The 19248-nt window shown below is 43.4% G+C and overlaps 1 protein-coding gene across 1 annotated transcript; it reads left to right on the top strand.

Annotated features, from left to right (window-relative positions):
- Positions 1-51: 51 nt before the first annotated feature.
- On the top strand, positions 52-4790 carry otud6b (OTU deubiquitinase 6B). The gene is made up of 9 exons (XM_080018541.1): positions 52-216; positions 444-720; positions 1302-1450; positions 2085-2186; positions 2643-2843; positions 2918-3032; positions 3155-3216; positions 3298-3404; positions 3742-4790. The coding sequence occupies exons 2-9, from the start codon at positions 627-629 to the stop codon at positions 3824-3826; spliced, it is 915 nt and encodes a 304-aa protein (XP_079874667.1). The 5' UTR covers positions 52-216; positions 444-626; the 3' UTR covers positions 3827-4790.
- The last annotated feature ends 14458 nt before the right edge of the window (positions 4791-19248 follow it).

The raw sequence follows: 19248 nt of genomic DNA, 5'->3' as shown, positions 1-19248 counted from the left end.
GCGCGCCACGTCACGCACGACGTCAGGCGTGACGCGTCCACCGGCGGCGGCACGTCACACACGGGGACGCTCTCGGGAGAGGTTGCGTTGTGCGCCGCGCCGCGACGTGGAGCGACCGCGCTCCGAAGGCGTTCGTGTGGGTTTCCGTCAGCCCCGGGGACGGACGCCGGGGACGGTCGCGGAGGGCGAGCAGCTGCCGCCTAGTCCAACGTGGAGGTAACTCCGTCACAACGCTGCGCCTGGGGCGTCCAATACACGACATTTTAACACTTTGATGCTGCTTTACGCGCGTCTACACCTGGCTTGTTTCGTTACATGTATTGGGGGAAAAAGTGTTAAAATGTAGTAGTGGCACTTCAGTTAGTATTCATAACATTATTATTATTATTATGATTATTATTAATAATATTAATAATTATATTATTATTAATATTGTAAAACAGCCAGCAGGGGGCAGTAACGCTACTTGGACGTGGATAAGTGAAGCGAGGCGCGGAGGCTCCGCCCCTTCCGGCCAGGCCGCGCCTTCCGCCCCTTCCGTCGCTTCTGGAGTCTCCTCTTTCCGTTTGGGGTTTGTGAGGATGCGACGCTGATCGTGAAGCCGTTTGACAAGTCGTCACACGGACATGGAGGAGGGTATGCCGGAGACGCCGGAGACGCCGGAGACGCCGGAGGCGCTGCTGGCCGCGCGGCATCGCAGAGAGAAGAAGGCTCTGCAAGGTATTGACATTACCCCCCCCCCCCCCCCTCTAGTTCACAGCTTGGCGCTAACTGAGCTTTCGAGCCATGGAGCGTGGAGTAGAGCAGGTAGCAGTAATCATAACGACTAGCGCAGCTATTTGACCTGCTTCAGAATCTTTGTTGGTGATTTTGGTGGGTGTGTATTCCACCACTGGTCCTGAAGGGACCAAGTGGCTTGAAGATTATGGATGGAAGACTTGACAATATAATTAGTGGTCATTCTTTAATCAATACCCCCGAATCAATACCCTTTAAGTCAGTGGTCTCAGTGCGGGGTCCGGGGACTCCCAGGGATCCTCAGCAAAGTGATTAATAGTTATATGTCCGTGTTACTTAATTTACAAGATATTCTCATTGTTAGAGAATGAGGAATAATGACCGTTCTGATCTTGAGTTCCACTGTTGTCTCCCTAACCACAGTATGGACAGTTTGGAAGTTTGGACTAAATCACATCCAACCGTAAAAAAATCATCTCAGATTGGGGTCTGAGACAAGAGTCCATAAGACGTGACTTGGTAGCCGTTAATGTTTCAAACTGTGCTTTCCTTCACTTTTGCAGCTAAAATCCAGAGCATGAAAAATGCAGTTCCCAAAAATGACAAAAAACGGAGGAAACAGTTGACTGAAGACATTGCCAAGCTAGAGGCTGAACTTAACAACACACAGGAGGAGGAACGCAACGCGCTCATGTCTACAGCTGGTGCAAAGGTAAAACCCTCAGGCGGACTTGCTGAAAATCTCATGCCTATGCATTAGCTGAAATAAGATGCCACCTCTGTTCTTATTAAAGATATACTAAGAAATACTAGATTTCTAAGAAATACTGTATGACTGATATTTGTGTCAGTTTCTGACAATATATGGACAGAAATTCTACTTTATTTAAAATTTGATGTATTTCAGTAAATTTTGTCGTAAACCACAAATTGTTGGTTAGATAAAAAAAATAATGTTTTAAACAAATGATTGTGGTTATCCTTCGGATGAGGATGCACATATTTTAGTATTGATTAAGTGCAATGAATATTTACATCCTATCCAACTTAAATGGCATCCTGTTGTGAATAAGTCTATGGAATCTGTTTTAGATCAAATGTTAACGGTGGCACAATCCTTTCTCTGTCCTCGAAGAAGAATATTTCTTCATTGTACTACTACTACTAGTACATTGTAGTAGGATACAACAAAATTTGTCCTCTGCATTTGTCCCATCCTATACCTTAGGAGCAGTGGGCAGCCGCAGTGCGGCACCAGGGGACCAACTCCAGCTCTTTCGCCAGTGCCTTGGTCAGGGGCACCGACAGGAGTATTGATCCTAACATACATGTGTGATGTCCTGTAGGAAGAAGAGATTATAAATGGAGTGGAGTCCCTCGGGGTGGATGGTGACGAGCAGAAAGAGGAGGGCAAGCAGTCACGTGTGTCAAAGGCACAGAAACGAAGAGTGAGATACAGTTTCAGTCTAAGCACCATGATGATGATGATTTTTAGCCGCTGTTTCGGAAATGCATTGCCAATGCATGTTCATTATTTAACAGCAGTCTATACACACTAGTGTATACAAAAGTCTATTCCTCTTATTTCTATTTTGTATTCACGTTCAGTATATTACCTTTTTACCCTTATTTCATTCTATTTACTGAATATTTGAATTACGTTTTAGGAATCAGTTTAGTTAATTAGCTATTGTGTCAGTTAGTACTTTTTGTGTGTAATCTCAGGGTGTGTTGCAATAACATTTCACTGCACATATGTATATAATAAACATCTTGAATCAGTTAAATATTCGAAGATCAAATCAAGTTGAGCATTTCGCCAAAACGACTGGGCTTGCAATAAGGTGTGTTCTTTCAGTTTTAAGTCAATCTATGATTCTAAATGGCCCTTACCACCCTTCCAGGACAAGAAGGCTGCCCAAGAGAAGGAGAGGGAGAGCCGGATAGCGGAGGCAGAGGTGGAGAACCTGCAGGGTATCCGGCACCAGGAGGGCTTGAAGCTCGCTCAGAAACTCGCTCAACGACGACTCCAGATCAGGGAAATATCTTCCGATGGCCATTGCATGTACCATGCCATCGAAGATCAACTACAGCAACGAGCAGTGGTATGTATCTTAGGAAAAAAAAAGATTAGATCCAAGTAAGGACGCCAAATCAAGCCTATTTGTCGCCTCTTCAGCCAGGGCCGGGGCTAAAGGAGCTGCGATCCTGCACCGCTCAACACATGAGAAGCCATGCCGACGACTTTCTGCCGTTCCTCACAAACGCCAACACTGGTGACATGTATACAGGAGGTATACAAGATTGGTTGCATTTATTTTTCATATTTGTAATGGTTTAATATATGGCTCAAGTAGCTGGAAACTACTAACGTAATTTTTATGGGTACAAATTGGAAATGCTTGTGTGTTTTCAGAAGAGTTTGAAAAATACTGCAATGATGTGGAACACACTGCAGCTTGGGGCGGGCAGCTGGAGGTAAGCTCTGATTGATTAGATCATAGAACAAAGAAAAACAGACAAAAACTAAACCCACGGTTAATGTTTTAATCCTACCAGCTACAAGCGCTAACCCAGGTCCTTCAGCTTCCAATAGAAGTGATCCAGGCAGACTCCTCTACTATAAAAATAGGAGAAGAATATAACAGCACTCCCATCATCCTTGTGTAAGTTCTTATCTTTTAACAAGTTGGGGTTGGTTGGCATTTTGATGAAGTGACACAAACAACCCTGTTGTCAATGCAGTATGAATACAAAACCTAAATTAACATATACAGTTTAACTTCAGAAAACAAGTCTTGCAATTTCAGCTAATTGAACTACTGCTTAGAAATATTAAATTGAGCCATCTGTATTCGACTCGAGCCTTTCAGTAGATTGCTCTTGTAAATATTGAACATAATATCAAGGCACAAACATAGTCAACTTGATTAAAAACATGTCGTAAAATAAAACATGGAGGTTGTTTGGAAGTACATCCCTTGTGTTTTCTTTGTGCTGCAGGTACATGCGCCACGCCTACGGACTAGGAGAGCACTACAATTCTGTGGAGGTTTTAAAGGAAGCTGCCAATGAAGAAGACAGCTGAGCGTCCATTAAGTCACGCTAATTCAGGAGGTTCCTGAACTTCTCAAACATGTACTTGGGTTGAGCACCTGCCAATGAACATGATGGCAAGGACAGAATGTTGTGATGTGTGACTGAGATGAGAGATCAGGTGTGGCAGCTCTCCATATTGGACTCCAATCATCATCAGGTCAATAGGATCATGAAAAATTAGCTGGCTACATGGAACCCCCCTCGTGATCTAAATGGACTTTAGATGTTTGCGAGAACAAACATGATGTTTTGTGGTCAAGATCCAATGTGTGATGAGCTTGTGCAGATGATTTAAATGTAAATCTTGTGAAACATCAGTATCATGAATCAAATATTGGTGTTTAATTGCATCATTCAACACTGGATTGCATGTTCCTGACAAAAAAGAAAAATATATGTCTTTGTTTTTCCATTATGATTTTGAAGTGACCACTAGAGCACAGCACCATACAAGTGCCCTGTATCCAAGACAACATGAAGCCACTTAAGACAGGCTGTATAATTGACATGTTATGCCCTAAATCAGTCAGGAACTCAAGACAAACAACTTCCTTGAATTTGAAGGGAAAGAAAAAAAAATTGCTTTCCCAGGCCAATTAAATACATAGTGTGTGCACTGCTGCTTAGTAGCTTCACTTTGGGCTGGTGAACTGTTGAACTACAACATGAGTTTTGAATTGTGTCCTCACTAAGAAAATATTGTGACATTATATGGAATGTAAACCAATAATTTTTATGTCAGACATTTTCAAGCTGGCAGAGCTGAATTTTGGTAATGTTTTAAGAGTCCAGCTGGAGTCCACTCTTCAATAACCAAATTGCAGTGGTTTCACTGTAGTTTTGCACATTTAGTAGTTTTGAGAAAATACAATTTCTATTGGCTCCTTTGCCATAGTTTACAGGTTTGCCAAACCTCAATAAAATACATGGACTGATAACCGAAACACTTGAAATATGAATTTAAGCTTAACCATCTTTAATATTCTACCAGCCATTTAACCATGCTCTAGCCTGCAGCCAAAATGCCTCAGATTCACAGAGATTAACATGGATAAAGCTACATTGAAGAAGTTGATAATAATTCACACTTGCGCCGATCAGCTACACCATTAAAACCACCAATGTTGTGTAGCTCCCCCTCGTGTTGCCAAAACAGTTCTGATCTGTTGAGGCATGGACTCCACAAGACCTCTGAAGGTGTCCTGTGGTACCAAGAGGTTAGCAGCAGATCCTTTAAGTCCTGGAAGTTGTGAGGTGAGCCCCCCATGGATCAGGCTTGTTCCAGAACATCTCACAGATGCGCCATTGGACCCTAATCCCGGGCATCCACATGACGTAGAAGAAAACATGATTCAAACCAGGCCACCTTCCATTGCTCCATGGTCCAGTTCTGCTGCTCACATGCCCATTGTAGGTGCTTTGGGCAGTGAACAGGGGTCAGCATGGCCACTCACAGGTCTGTGGCTACACAGCAAGCTGCAACACACTGTTCTGACGCCTTTCTATCATGGCCGGCATCAACTTTTTCACAAATTTGTGCTACAGTAGCTCTTCTGTGGGATCGGACCAGACCTCGCTTCCGACATGCATCAATGAGCCTTGGGTGCCCATGACCTTGTTGCTGGTTGTTCTTCCTTGAACCACTTTTGTTAGGTAGTAACCACTGCATACTGGGAACACCCCACAAGACCTGCTGTTTTGGAGATGATCTGACCCAGTCGTCTAGTCATCACAATTTGTCCCTTGTCAAAGTCAGTCAGATCCTTACGCTTGCCCATTTTTCCTGCTTTCAACACATCAACTTCAAGAACTGACTGTTCACTTGCTGCCTAATATATCCCACCTCTTAACAGGTGCCCCTGGAACAAGATGAGCAATGTTATTCACTTCAGACAGTGGTTTTAATGTTGCCTTTGATCGTGTTTAGTCAGTCTGTACTGAATCGAGTAACATTTGATGATCCAAATAAAGTGTAAGCACACTTTCTTTTTTTTTAACATATCACCATATATTCACAAACTGACAAAGTTACCCGTCACGTTAACAACCCAGAAATTGTCAAACGTGTGATCTGTTTTGCGCAGATTATATGAAACCAGTTTACCTCACATACATTTTGAAGAGCCCATGAAGTTCTGCGGCTTCTCCATGAGTGAACAGCACGCTGTGTATCCAGACACCACTCTGAACCAACTGTGCCAAAGCCCCATCAACTGCAAATTAAATGAGACCGTGAGAGCCTTTGACATCTACCCGGCTGTGACATCATAACAACACAGTACCCATAGAAACGGTAGAATTACATAATATCCAGGGTGTGCGGAGGAGTAAAGGGTATGTGGCAAACCAAATTCTAAACCATCTTTTAACAGACAAAATACACCTCGTGATTGTTGCCAAGCAACACGCCAATTTCAGCTCCTTGACACAAAAGTTTTTTCAAGTGACCAAATCAGAGATCTTAAGGGGGAAGGGTGCATTGAGTAGATGTGCGTGGCCTTCCTCCCATTCAGGGAGTTCCCTGGCCTTACCCTCATTGCCAGTTGGGATTGGCTCCAGCTGTCCACAAGTACCCTTTTGCGCCAACTTTTAGGGTCAGCACTTAATGACCTGTAAAATTTTGTTTGACAAAGATTGATTTTGCTCCAGGCCAATTTCTGTAAATCTTTTCTTTTTTTGCAACACAGCTCAGAGTGAACACCATTAAATGACCCAAAGCAATAATGACTCCAATGCACTCAAATGAAGTAGCTTATAAGACACAGGCGCTGCACTGCCACCAATCCAAAATGAGTATAATTCTTTACTAAATGTATGTTTGCTTCCATTGGTACTTTTTATGGCCTATTAATATTAAGCACTTTGAATTGAATGTTGTGCATGAGGTTGCTACACAAACGAATCACTGTTCTACATCTTAATGAGGGGGCTAAAGGGCCATTTCTCAGCCGCACAGGGGCCCGCTCACTGGCCACAATTTCCTCAGGAATTGTAGAGGTATCACTGATGTCGGGAACCAATCGCTAGCGTAATTGACACCCACGCTGCCACCAACAACCTCTAACCCCCGCCAATTCTTGACTGAGTGTGGCCTAGAGAACGAGGCCACTGTTTGTGCACCACACCACCCCAAGTAGGTGGAAACCTCTAATGGCAAAACAATTGCTCAGGTGGACCAGCGAACAGGCAGTCAGTGCCTGGACGAGAGCGAGAGAGAGAGAGAGAGAGAGAGAGAGAGAGAGAGAGAGAGAGAGAGAGAGAGAGAGAGAGAGAGAGAGAGAGAGAGAGAGAATCACCGTGTGAGATAGCGACGCCCTCCCCCAGCCGTGCCTGGAGACCACCACCAGCTGCAGCACTAGAACAGAAGCGTTCACAGCCTTGCTAATAGAGACAGTAAAAAAAAACAACCCCCCCCCCCAGTATTCAATAAACAGGAATCAGCAGTACACCTGGAAAAAAACACGCAGAGCAACTGTTGATCTGTTGTGTACTACCGACGTCTGCACCTTGTCTCCACGAAGCCAACACCTGTCACCTGACTTTGTAGTGACACAAGACCAAAAAAAAAAACAACCAAAAAAACAAAACAGAAGGCAGCAATTAAAAGAAAAAAAAGTCAAAACAATGAAAGGTCAAAAACCATATATTTGGAACGAAGCTCAGGGCCGTTTGTCGTACCAGTTCAGGAAACAAACACGCAGCTGGTGCTAGCTCTGCACACCTGTGTGTTTGCTCCGTTTATGTGCTCAAGCCCTGTCAATTGGCACCGGCTGGGCCCTTGTGCACCACTCTCACACTACGTTTTCCTTATGTGTTACACACATGTTGAAAGCTTAACTTTAGCTTAACTATTATATTATTATTATTATTATACTATTATTTATATATTATTATTATTATTATTATTATTATTATTATTATTATTATTATTATTATTACTATTATTATTATTTTATTTATTCTTTTGATAAGAAGCTATCAAAATTAATGTGTAATTAAAAAGTCTACAAAATATTTGGTAAAATAAAAGTGAAAAGATGAACAGCCATTGATGGTACCTCAAGTTTATCTATCCATCAGTCTATCGATCTATCTATCTATCTATCTATCTATCTATCTATCTATCTATCTATCTATCTATCTATCTATCTATCTATCTATCTATCTATCTATCTATCTATCTATCTTTCTATCTATCTATCTATCTATCTATCTATCTATCTATATATCTATCTATCTATCTATCTATCTATCTATCTGCCTATCTATCTGTCTATCTATCCGTCTATTTATCCGTCTGTCTGTCTGTCTGTCTGTCTGTCGGCCTGTCCATTTCCACAGAAGTTCTTTTTTGCATTACTTTATTTGTTACTTTACTCAAATATAATAATGAAAATTTACAATACCTACATATAATACATTATGATTATAATACACATAATATATAAATGTGATGTATACATGAGATGTTTTTATATGATTTAACTGCTTAAGTTAAAATAGTCCATTTCTTGCATAACTTGTGGAGGAAATGCTGATAACGACAATGCCCACATGATGGCAGAAAAGCCCGTGCAAAAGGGCTCAGCTTCCAGGGGTGACCGTTACAGTATGAAGTGCTCCTGCAGCCTCAGTGTATTTTACACTGAGTAATACAATACACATTTTAACAGTCTCATATAAAGCATTTTTTTCAGTCACATATCATGCTATTTCAAAACATTTTTCATTGTGTTTTTATTAACTTATTTATGTTTTTTTTTTTTTTTTTTTTTACAAAATCAAATAGTTAGTATGGCTTATTGTTACTTATTATTTGTCACACAGAACACAGAAACACAACCTGGATCACTTTCTCATTTTTAAATGTTATTTGGTTGTAATGTGTTTTCTATTGTGTTAAGAGTAAGAATATCCTTTTTTTTTTAAATATGTAACTCTCTCTCAAGTTTTATTTTGAGTGATATCAGCTTAATAAAATCACTAACTTGTACAAAAAAAAAAAAAAAAAAAATCTATTTCTCAGTGCAAAATGAAGTTATATATAGCTCCTACACATGTTCTGGCTGTGAATGTCTAATGGGATTCTATTCCCTCATCAGTGCTGATCTAGCTGCACTGAGCTGCCCCGGCTCCATCTCCCTCTTTAGCCAGTGGCATCTGTTCCAACCTGCCAGAGACGGAGAGAGAGAACTTCATTTCTGGCAAATTAATTTCCCATCCACGCCTCCAGAGCTTGCTAGCCCGTTCTGTAGCTGCTGCGGCCTCTGCTGCGTGTCTACTGAGTCGGAGGCTCATGCATTATGCATCAGGTTTAATTGCAAACCCAGAAACTAATGACTTTGGACTGGTTAACAGCAGGGGAGCCATACATCTCAGGCAAACTGAATGAAAAATCAGCTCGGAAGAGAGAAAAAAAGCAGCCTAACCCCTAATTGATGAATAATTGAAGCGGCAAGCTACAGGGCATAATTGTGACATTTTGTTTCAATCAATTTCCAAGTGGTGTGGGCAAAAGTGCACTTAAAGGGAAATGCAATGACAATGAGCAAGACAGAGTGGAAGAGATAGAGAGAGTGGTCGGTGATGGAAATGGACGTCGGGTCTTCACTCATTGTAATGGCGCTCGCCGGGGCAAAAAATGAAAAGAGAGAACGGGCGACTCATTGAAAGGCTGCGTGACTTTCTTCCTCTTTCTTGACCTCACTTTATAGTCCATCAAACTCCTGTTATGGCACTTCTTCATTTGCAATGACACGTGTAAATCCGGCCCCAATATCGAAAGGAAATGAAGTCGGCTCATTTAAACTTTTTTTTTTGGTCCATTCTTTAGGCCTTTTAACAGTTAAGAGTCTATCAAAATTCCAGTGTCGCATCTCCCAGGCATGCCATTGAAGAAAGCCCAGCCACTTTGCGGCCAGTGCGCACTTCCGTCCTGTGTGGCACGAAAAGGGCCGGCCCTTGAGCCAATGTTGTGGAACTAAATACCGCACTAGTTTGTCTTTGGCTCGTTGGCATTGAGCCGTCAAAGCCCTGTGGTCCAGCGGTTGGGGGGCGATGGGAAACACTGCCATCTCATCTCATGCCTGGGAGCCCAGAGACGGACCGGGGAGGCATCGTGCTACATGATTACGCTGTTTGGCTGCGTCTCCCACACACTGTAGCAGACGGTTAAAGAACACTTAGGTCCCTTGATCTGAGATTGAATTCAACATTTCTAAAGTAAGATCAGGATTAAGATCAGATTCAGTGATTAGAATCATGACACAGATCTGTTGAACCATCACAAACACAGGAATCCTTTTTCTGTCGTTTTTTTTCTTCCTGTGTTTAAGTACAGATGCACGTTGAGACTATGCAGTCTAGGAAATACCTCCTCGGTCTGCTGATCATTCTGCAAAATATCAACTTGACTCATATGTTGAGGCAATGAAAACACAAAACCTCTCCATCACGACTTGATAATTAGGTCATTGCACAGTAGCGTCTGCGTTCTAATGGCTGAGGGTGGGAAGGCCCCCAGACCTGAGTGCATCTTCTTCTTCTTCCAGGCAGCAGATGTTGGGTCCTGGAGCAGGAGCCGGGCAGCAGCAGCAGCAGCAGAGCGGTGTCCGCCACAAGCTCCGTGGCCCCGGGCCTCGTCTGCCTGTCGCTTTGGTGTCTGGTGTCTGGCGTGAGGTCGCACGCGCGCATGCAAATACCGTCGCTCAGGCGTATGCACACACACACACACACACACACACACACACACACACACACACACACACACACACACACACACACACACACACACACAAACACGTCTTCGCTGACACACTTGAACTAAAACCATCACTCCAACAGCTTTAGTCTCACGCCTTTGTTTTCCTAATGTCATTGTATTTAACTCTCACATGCACAATGCCATTGTTTTTTCTACATAACTGAACCATCCATCCCCTATGATTTTGATTTCCGGCGAGTGCCATATTTTTTTTCCTACTGTATATTTATACGAAGCATTCTTGGCTTGATTGACATTCATGTAAATGAGAAGGCGGCGTCCTCAAAGGAGACACCATACGGACGGGAGCAGCGCGCCGACGAGAATCGTCTACAAAGGGCGCTTGTAAATTCCTGACATACCTAGCATATGTTAATGAGCCATTCTCCAGCTCTGATATAATTACTGCAAGGGGATATTGCCTTTGGTGGAAATCTCTCTCTCTCGCATGGCGCTACCTCATGGGGGTGAAAGGAGTAAAGAATGATAAAGTGCCGGGCGCATAAATTCTCATTTACCATGCTTGCAGGCACGGAGAGTGATGTTGGCAAATTCACTCAGGATGATATATTGGAAAGAAGGCACCTTGGGTTCATTACATACCGCCTTTGTTAAAGTGTGCTTTACAGTCTCACATTGTTTGTCAGTGGGTATTTAGTCTGTCTTGTCAGTGGGAACACTCACTTAGGGCCTCTTCAGAGGTGCCTGTGGCGGCTCAAGGTCTTTTATTGTAGCTCGGGACGAGATGGAGGCACAAATGAAAAAGGAGGAGGCAGAACAAAGGCTGTGATGTAACTTGGCGCTGCCTCGTGGCTTTTCTCTGCTGTTCGCGTGGGAAGGCGACAGCAAGACAGGGGTGAAAGGTCACTCGCTCAATTAGTGAAGGACACGCTTGTTCTTATTGGTTAGTGGCCTGAAAACTCAGTGAGTCTTACATATATCCTTGACACAATCCCTCGCATTTTACACATCTCCAAAATGAGCTTTGTTTAGGCCTACAACCATAAGGCCGAGATACCTAAGTACCCCCCCATACAAATACAATTTTTGCATGATAAGCCCCTGTCCCTGATATTTATCCGCCTCATTTCCCGAGGTACTCCATGATTTCTGTGTTCACCTCAGAGGAAAAAAACAAAAACACTTGTCTGTGGTCCACCTTGATTTTCCACTGTCCTCCAGCCCTGATGGATAACTCAAGTGGTGCTATTAAAATGAGCAGCATTGATTACTGTATAAGGGAGCCTGTGGAGAGAGCGGGAGAAAAACAGCCATTCGATAGTGAGCGCCGAGCCGCCGCCCTAGCCACGAGAGCGCACCTCTCCAATCAGTGCTATCTATTGTCTCGCATCGCTGCCTATGACAGATCTTTGTATCGAGCTGCTGGCAGAGGATCAGGCCATTATTGTCTGCTTGATGGCTGAAGCGTCACTTGTTTTGCGGTAGTAGTTGTATTGGCCACTAGGGGGCAGTGTGCCTCTCTGTTGGCGCCCAAGTGGATGGGGGGCGGGGAGGTTACAGATGCAACAATGCACAAAGCACTGAGGTATGTCTGATGAATCTAAGAGATAATACACATTATAAAAGCAAGAATAATGAGGCTTTATTAGAATTCAAAGCTTTGCTGAAATCTAAGCATCTGATCAGAGGGCTAGAACAGATGCGTGACCATTATAGCTAATAAGTGTAACCAAATATGAGAAAAGATGAAAGATTCTCCCCGCTCACTGACGCATATCAAAACGAAGGCAGAGATGGCAGAGATTGCGCCAGACAATAACTCAGCTATCTCCCGATCAGGCCAGGCCCGACTCAAAGAAATATCTCGCCCGATCAACACTTTGGAGGTTTCTGGGGAAATATTCGAGGCAATATTGGAGACTGAATTTCCCACAAGAGCCGTGTCCGGGAAGAGCGGCAACAGCTACGACCTAAAGCCGCGCCGGTCTCGTATGGCCGCCACTTTCTTTGTTCTTGTCACACAACAGCGTATAAATAACCGTTGAAATAGCGACGGGGAGCGTCGGGTCCTTTGAGGTTGGGAGGAACCGGTGCCATTATGGAGCCGTTGCTCATTAAGGGAGTTTGGAGTTTGGAGTTTGGAGCCGAGCGGCCGGTCGTCAGGCCCGCGTGCGCTCCCTGGCAGTTCTGGGTCAGAGCCAGTTACGCCGCAAACACACCCTAACCACCCGCCGCTGTCAAAGAAATAACACAAAAACATTGCCGGGACTTCAAAAGAGCAAATAAATCTTTTTTATCCAGAGTCTAGTCAAATATATTTTTTGAAAGTTTCCTCAGGTTTTTGATAATAATTGGGACCTTGGATGAGTAATGTATGCCTCTGTTTGTTTGTTTTTTTTGAGAGAGTGAGTGCTTATTTGGGGAAGGGGGAATTGGAGGGGGAAATAAAGATGCACCTACGTGCATGTTTTTGACATCACTTCAAATGTTTCACTCCGTAGGATGCCGCGTCGGGTTTTACCATGTTGGGATTTTGCCGCTGACACGTTTCCAAGAATAACTCCTCGCTTTATTAATCGTTCTTGTTTGGTGTCAAAGTTTCGACTCAACTCCCCTCTCCTCCGGTTGACTCTTTGATTTCACTTTGTTTGGGATCCCTTTGATTCATTTGCACTCCAGTACGTCACGCGCGACACCGTATTTGATTTATAATTTGAGATACGCCCGCAATATAACTCAGGCCTGTCAGATGCACTGACCTCCTCTGCGCTCTCTCTCTTACATCCGCATCCTCCTTCATCATCAATGTGATTGACAGCGCACAAGCTGGAAACCCGCTTTGGGGTCATGTGACCCGCTGCTGGAGCGTGCCCAGCGTTGTAGAGCGGCAGGCTGGTGGGACACCAGGTAGCGGCATCTGGTCTCCGGGTTTTTCTAGAACACACAGTGCCTGTGGCGCTGCAGGCTTGGCTGGCCAAACATCTGTTTGCGATGCGGGCCGGCTGCGGGAGCTGAGCAGCTGAGCAGCCACTGTACCAACGTCCTTTAGGAACATTTGGGTTAAGATCACCGTTATCTGTCTTCGCTGTCACATTTTAAAATGCTGCAGATTGCTCTCTTCTCCCTCTCTCTCTCTCTCTCTCTCTCTCTCTCTCTCCTTCTCTCTTCTCTCTCTCTCTCCCTCCTGCAATCTCCCAGGATTTTGAGACCATGCTGTAAAGCCTATTATTGTTTCTTACACGGCGTTCTTTTGAAGAGGGTTAGGGTCCAAAAACTGAAACCAAAAAAGTATATATTTATAAGGGACAAAACAAGGTTGATTTGATAAATGCACGAGCGACATATCTTCTATAACCGTGACGTTAAATCATTAAGTCCTATGAACGTAGTAAGATCGAGTGCTAATTTGCTCAACTGCTTTTGCCTTCTTCCCTCAGAAACATTAATATTAATTATTAGCAAATACTTTATTCATATTTACAATTGGATGAATGCATTTTACTGCCACGTGGCTCAATTCTGTCTCCGGCTTTTCCTAGAAACCCAGACAGAGGTTCTTGAAGAGCTGTTCCCCTGCTGAAACAGGTCTTTGCCACGGATCTAGGCGGACGATTTGGCCATTTGGCTTTATCTTTATTTCTTTATTTTATTTGAATATAAGTTTCATCCCTCATTTTTCCTCTTTCTAAATGGCCCACATAGAGGAACAGCCCACAACAACACTTGAGTGGGAAGCAGCAGAAAAGAGCAGCTTGATGCACCATGCCCACTTGCCCTTTCCAATCCAGCCTTGGCGACAACAGATGGTGGTTTCTCCCACAATGCCATGCGGTCGCAGACGCCAACAGAAGAGGTGACAAACACTCTGCAGGTGTCTGTCCCTACGTGTCCACTGGGTGTGTGCGTGTGTGCACGTGTGCACGAGCGCGTGTGTTTGTGTTTGTGTGTGTGTTTATGTGCCCGTGTGTGTCGGAGTACAAAGAGCACCTTCCTCGCAGGAAAAAAGAGTGTAATTGATAGTAGAGGACAACCTGGTATTATATGCCAAGCGAATGGGCTGGCACACGCTGGCAGGGGCACAATCAGCACTACGCATTCTTACATTGTGGATTGTTGCATGCTTATGTCGGGAATTAATCTCTCACCTCGTGGAAAAAAGGACCGATTGCCATTAAGGCACGACAGAGTAATTTTCTAAAGATAGGGGAGTGGCCCCATGTTTAATTTGTAAATTCCAAAATACCGTTTCCTAAATACTGATTTAAAGCAGTTCCAAAAAGAAGAGTGAAGTAAAGCGATGTGAAAGACTGATATCAAATTATGGGGGAAAAAAATATTGCTGCTGAAAGCTGTTGCAACCAGTGATTACATTTAAGGGGGAATTACCTTTTTGCATTGGTGATATTGGTGTTTGTTAATTAAAAACATAAATAAATAAATGAAATAATAATTAGAAAAATGTGTTCCTTTGTCTAATCTGAGACCCTTTAGTGCGACCAAGATGCAATAATGGAGGTATTAGGAAGTCTACGGCACTGTAATTATGAGTGTGATCGCAGGATGTGAGGACAAGGGTTAGGGAAAGCTTAGACCGAACTTCCACAAACCAAGCAATAAGTAATAATCCAAAAAAAAAAAGTTTACAGTGTATCACAGGTCCGCTTGTGATTTCGACATGCACTGAGCAAGCTGTTTCCTCTCACAGTGTACTGGTGGGACAGGTGTGGGGGTTGGCAGGGGCCTGCGGAGCCAGGTGAGCAAGCTGCTGCCCAGGGCCCTCCAGAGGACAGCCAGGCTGACCAGGTACCAGATGGCTCTGGGTCACCACCAAGCAGGCACACACACACACACACACACACACACACACACACACACACACACACACACACAGCACACACACACACACACACACGTACGCACACACACGCACACACACACACACACACACACACACACACACACACACACACACATAGAGGGAAGGACATTGCTGAGCAGTGAGCACACACTGTAACACGTATGCAGGCGCTTTTTTCTATTATGGGACGGAGCACACACATGTTACATATATAGATACACGCACACACACACACACACAAACGCACACACACACACACACACACACACACAGACACACACACACACACACACACACACACACACACACACACACACATGCACACAAAGGCGCACCTCCTATATTCTATATCTAACTGCTGACAAACTTACTGTAAAGTCATTTCTAAATTCTGCAGAATACCTCTTCACATTCAGGAACAAAAATTATTTTGTTTTGTGATGCTTATCAACTCACTGCTCCTTCTTCTTCCGACCATTCCAAACCCCCTGGAATTAAGCGTCATCTTTAATCATACTTCAGGGCTTCATTCTCACAACTCTGAAATGCCTGTTTCTTGGTGTTTAAGGCTTCTCATATATACCTCACCTCGGGTTTGCTGTCAGGGTAAAGATGAACTACGTTTTTTGGAATGATGGTATCAACACAAAAATATAATCTAGTCTGTGACGCAGTCTGTGAGGCCGTCTAGGTCACAGTCCCGACCACTGTCCAACAGTGATCGGGACTGTGGAAGTGCACTGTGGAAGTCTAAGCACCTTTGGTTCCTCATTTTAAGATAAAATAATATGATATTTTATTCGTCCAGTACGTTCAGGACTAGCATCAGGAGTCCATTCCACTCCTGCTCCATTGTTGGACCATTGGACGCTAGTTGGGATGCATGAGAAGGATTGGCCCAGAGGAGGAAAAGCAGATGACACATATGCATCCTCGATGTTGACATAAAGGCTCTGCTTGTTTCTCGTCAACCTGGTCACGCATTTTTGTGCTCATAGTCACTAAAATGTACTCTAAAATCTGTTGAGTTGCGTTTATTCAATAGACAATCGAGTACCATTGTCTGACTTTTTTCTTGCAATACATAATGAAATTTAAACCAATTTGTTTGAACGGGGAGATTTTTACGTGCTATACAAAATGAAATTTAAACCGCTAAAAAACACTACAAGAGATGAGACCTTTCCAAAAATGTGCTTGGTTTTGTTCTACAACAAAGTAAAAAAAAAAATAAAAATCTAACTCTGCCATGGCAGTGGGGTGCCACGTTCTAAGACCATTCACATTCTAAATGGAATAAAATCATTTTATTTTCTTTTTACTTCATTGTAGAACAAAACCAAGCACATTTTTGGAAAGGTCTCATCTTGTAGGATAACATATGTCATTTTGAGAGATTTGAGTGCACCCTAAACTGAGATATTGGTCACCTTTGAAGCCCTATATCTCAGTTATTAAAAGAGCTACCAACAAGATATACTGCTTTGGACAGCTCTGGACATGTCCTAACACATCATTTAGGGCTTTGCAAATTACATGTGTCAATTCTATTAACACATGCATGACGTTTTTCATCCATACCTATGGTGGTTTATAATAATATAACTACTTTACCCATGAGGAGATTGCATCAAGATGCATCACACAATTGCGCAGAATTTAGCATTAGGGTTTCAAACATTTATAAATATCGGTGTAATATTACGCAATGTATACAATAATTTTTTTTTGCTCCTGTAGAAGCCAGAAGTCTGTATGATATCAACCTTGTTTTTTTTTTGCGATGTCGTGGAGACTACACTACCTATGATGAAGTGTAACGGCGATGTCTGATTGGTGAATCTCACTACTACCATGGAATGTACACAGGCATGCAAATGCTGCTATTATATACAGTTTAATACGACGCTATATCTCTATTCTCGCAAAATCTTTAATTGAATAGACCATTCAATAGAGAAAAATCAAAATCAGTATCCTTCTTTTTTTATGTGCCAGTCAGAATGAAATTTAAACCCACGCATTTAAAATTTGAATACACCCATGTCCTCTCTTGAGATATCTGAATAAATAACCTTTTGCCTTATAGTATTCTGAGACTCGAGAGTATTCTGAGACTATTTGTAAAGAATTCTTTTGTTAAGTCTTAATTTCCACGACACAATCTTGGGGTTCGACGATGGGGGGGTAAAATGGCATTGGTGGGCTCTCTAGATAATAAGGTGAGGTCTACTAAGGTCGACACACATTGTCCTTCATGGACACATGACTGGCTCTGCTTCTCCGTCCCGTCGCACCACGAACAAAGCCCTCCAAGGCTGCGTGTGCGCCAGAAATATTCATTCTCATCCACGATTCTGTATAACAGACCAGGTTGATCTTGTATGTTGCATAGTCACTGATAATACATCCCCTTTGCTGCTACTTCTCGAGAACTTCTCATCAACTCCATCTATCTACACTTGCATAAGTAGTCCGTTGATCAAGCTGCAGCTCATGTGGTGCTCACATTCACAACTTCATTCCCGACACCTGGTTGAAACCGGCCTAAAATCTTCGTAAAGATAGAGCTACTCTTCCCTCAATTCCTGAAGAACCCGTGAAAATAATAACCAAGCAGATACCGTTTGGCCGCAATTGGGTTCTGAAACAGAGAATGTATTACTTATAGCCCCCCATACAGAAACAATGACAGCCACTTTCTTCCACCATAACTGACGATTCATAAATCACACCCACAGGCCTGGCTGGGAGAAGACGGATTGGCCATCTGTAAATATTTATTCAGCATCTCTATAATTAAACAGAGCCAATGCATCATGTCAAACAGACGAGTCCGACGACGGCGGCTCACACACAGTGCTGAGTAGCAGAGTGGAACAGCTTGGTCAAACATTTGTTGAAGATTTCAGGGAGAAAGACACTGAGCGAGAGAGAGAGAGAGAGAGAGAGAGAGAGAGAGAGAGAGAGAGAGGGGTGGGTGGAGGGAGGAAGTACAGGCTAAAGATAAATCCAAGATGTTGGAAATAGACTGAGGGAGAATATGAGGGATGGATCAATGCATGTGATATGTCATTTGAGAAAGTGAGTGCGATAGCAGGAAAGGAATCAGCGGACAGACTGATAAATCCAAGATGTTGCAGGGGAGAGAGGGCGGGTTGAGGAAGAGAGGGAGAAAGATGAGCGGCACGGGGAGATGAATCCAAGATGGCAGGGGAGGGAAGGAGAGAGAGGGGGAGCAGGAGAGGAAATTGCTGCATGATGGTCTGTCAGCAGATATTTGACCCAGTGCAGCCCATCAGTGATGGAGTCCCACCTCTCACCAGAGGAGATGAGGTGGAACCAGAACTGACGGGAATCTAATCTAGCACATTCCTGGGATATTCCCATTTGGAGGAAGTTTTGAGTCGGATACTGACAGCATCCAAAATGGTTATGAAATGGTGAGACGCTGATTTGTGTGTGTGTGTGTGTGTGTGTGTGTGTGTGTGTGTGTGTGTGTGTGCGTGCGTGCGTGCGTGCGTGCGTGCGTGTGTGTGTATCTGTATGTATGAATGTGTAAAAGAGGGACAGGGCCATATCTCTACCTGCAAATCTCCTAATATGAAATTAACTCTACAATAGTTAATTTGGTATTTTTCAAATACAGGCGTCGAAAGATCAGCGGAGCATTTATAATATTCAATGATTTATCGAGACGAGTGACCTCAAAAATTTCAGGTTGATTGTTCCTCTTTGTCTCAAAGCGACCCAACGTGCGTGGCTGTGTGAGCTTAGTTTGAGCAACGAATGAGCTCCCTTTTACTTCTTCCCCATGTTTGTGTCTGTC

Source organism: Zeus faber (assembly GCF_960531495.2).
Source record: "Zeus faber genome assembly, chromosome: 1".
Classification (NCBI taxonomy): Eukaryota; Metazoa; Chordata; class Actinopteri; order Zeiformes; family Zeidae; genus Zeus; species Zeus faber.
Note: the sequence above shows the minus strand (reverse complement) of the source record. Positions and strands in the feature narration are given on the sequence as shown.

What these genes read in the sequence shown, in the direction of transcription:
- otud6b (XM_080018541.1), top strand. Translation starts at nt 627, where the DNA reads ATGGAGGAGGGTATGCCGGAGACGCCGGAGACGCCGGAGACGCCGGAG. An exon ending in TGTCTACAGCTGGTGCAAAG is followed by an intron (nt 1,451 to 2,084) that starts GTAAAACCCTCA and finishes GATGTCCTGTAG; the next exon opens with GAAGAAGAGATTATAAATGG. An exon ending in CAAAGGCACAGAAACGAAGA is followed by an intron (nt 2,187 to 2,642) that starts GTGAGATACAGT and finishes CCACCCTTCCAG; the next exon opens with GACAAGAAGGCTGCCCAAGA.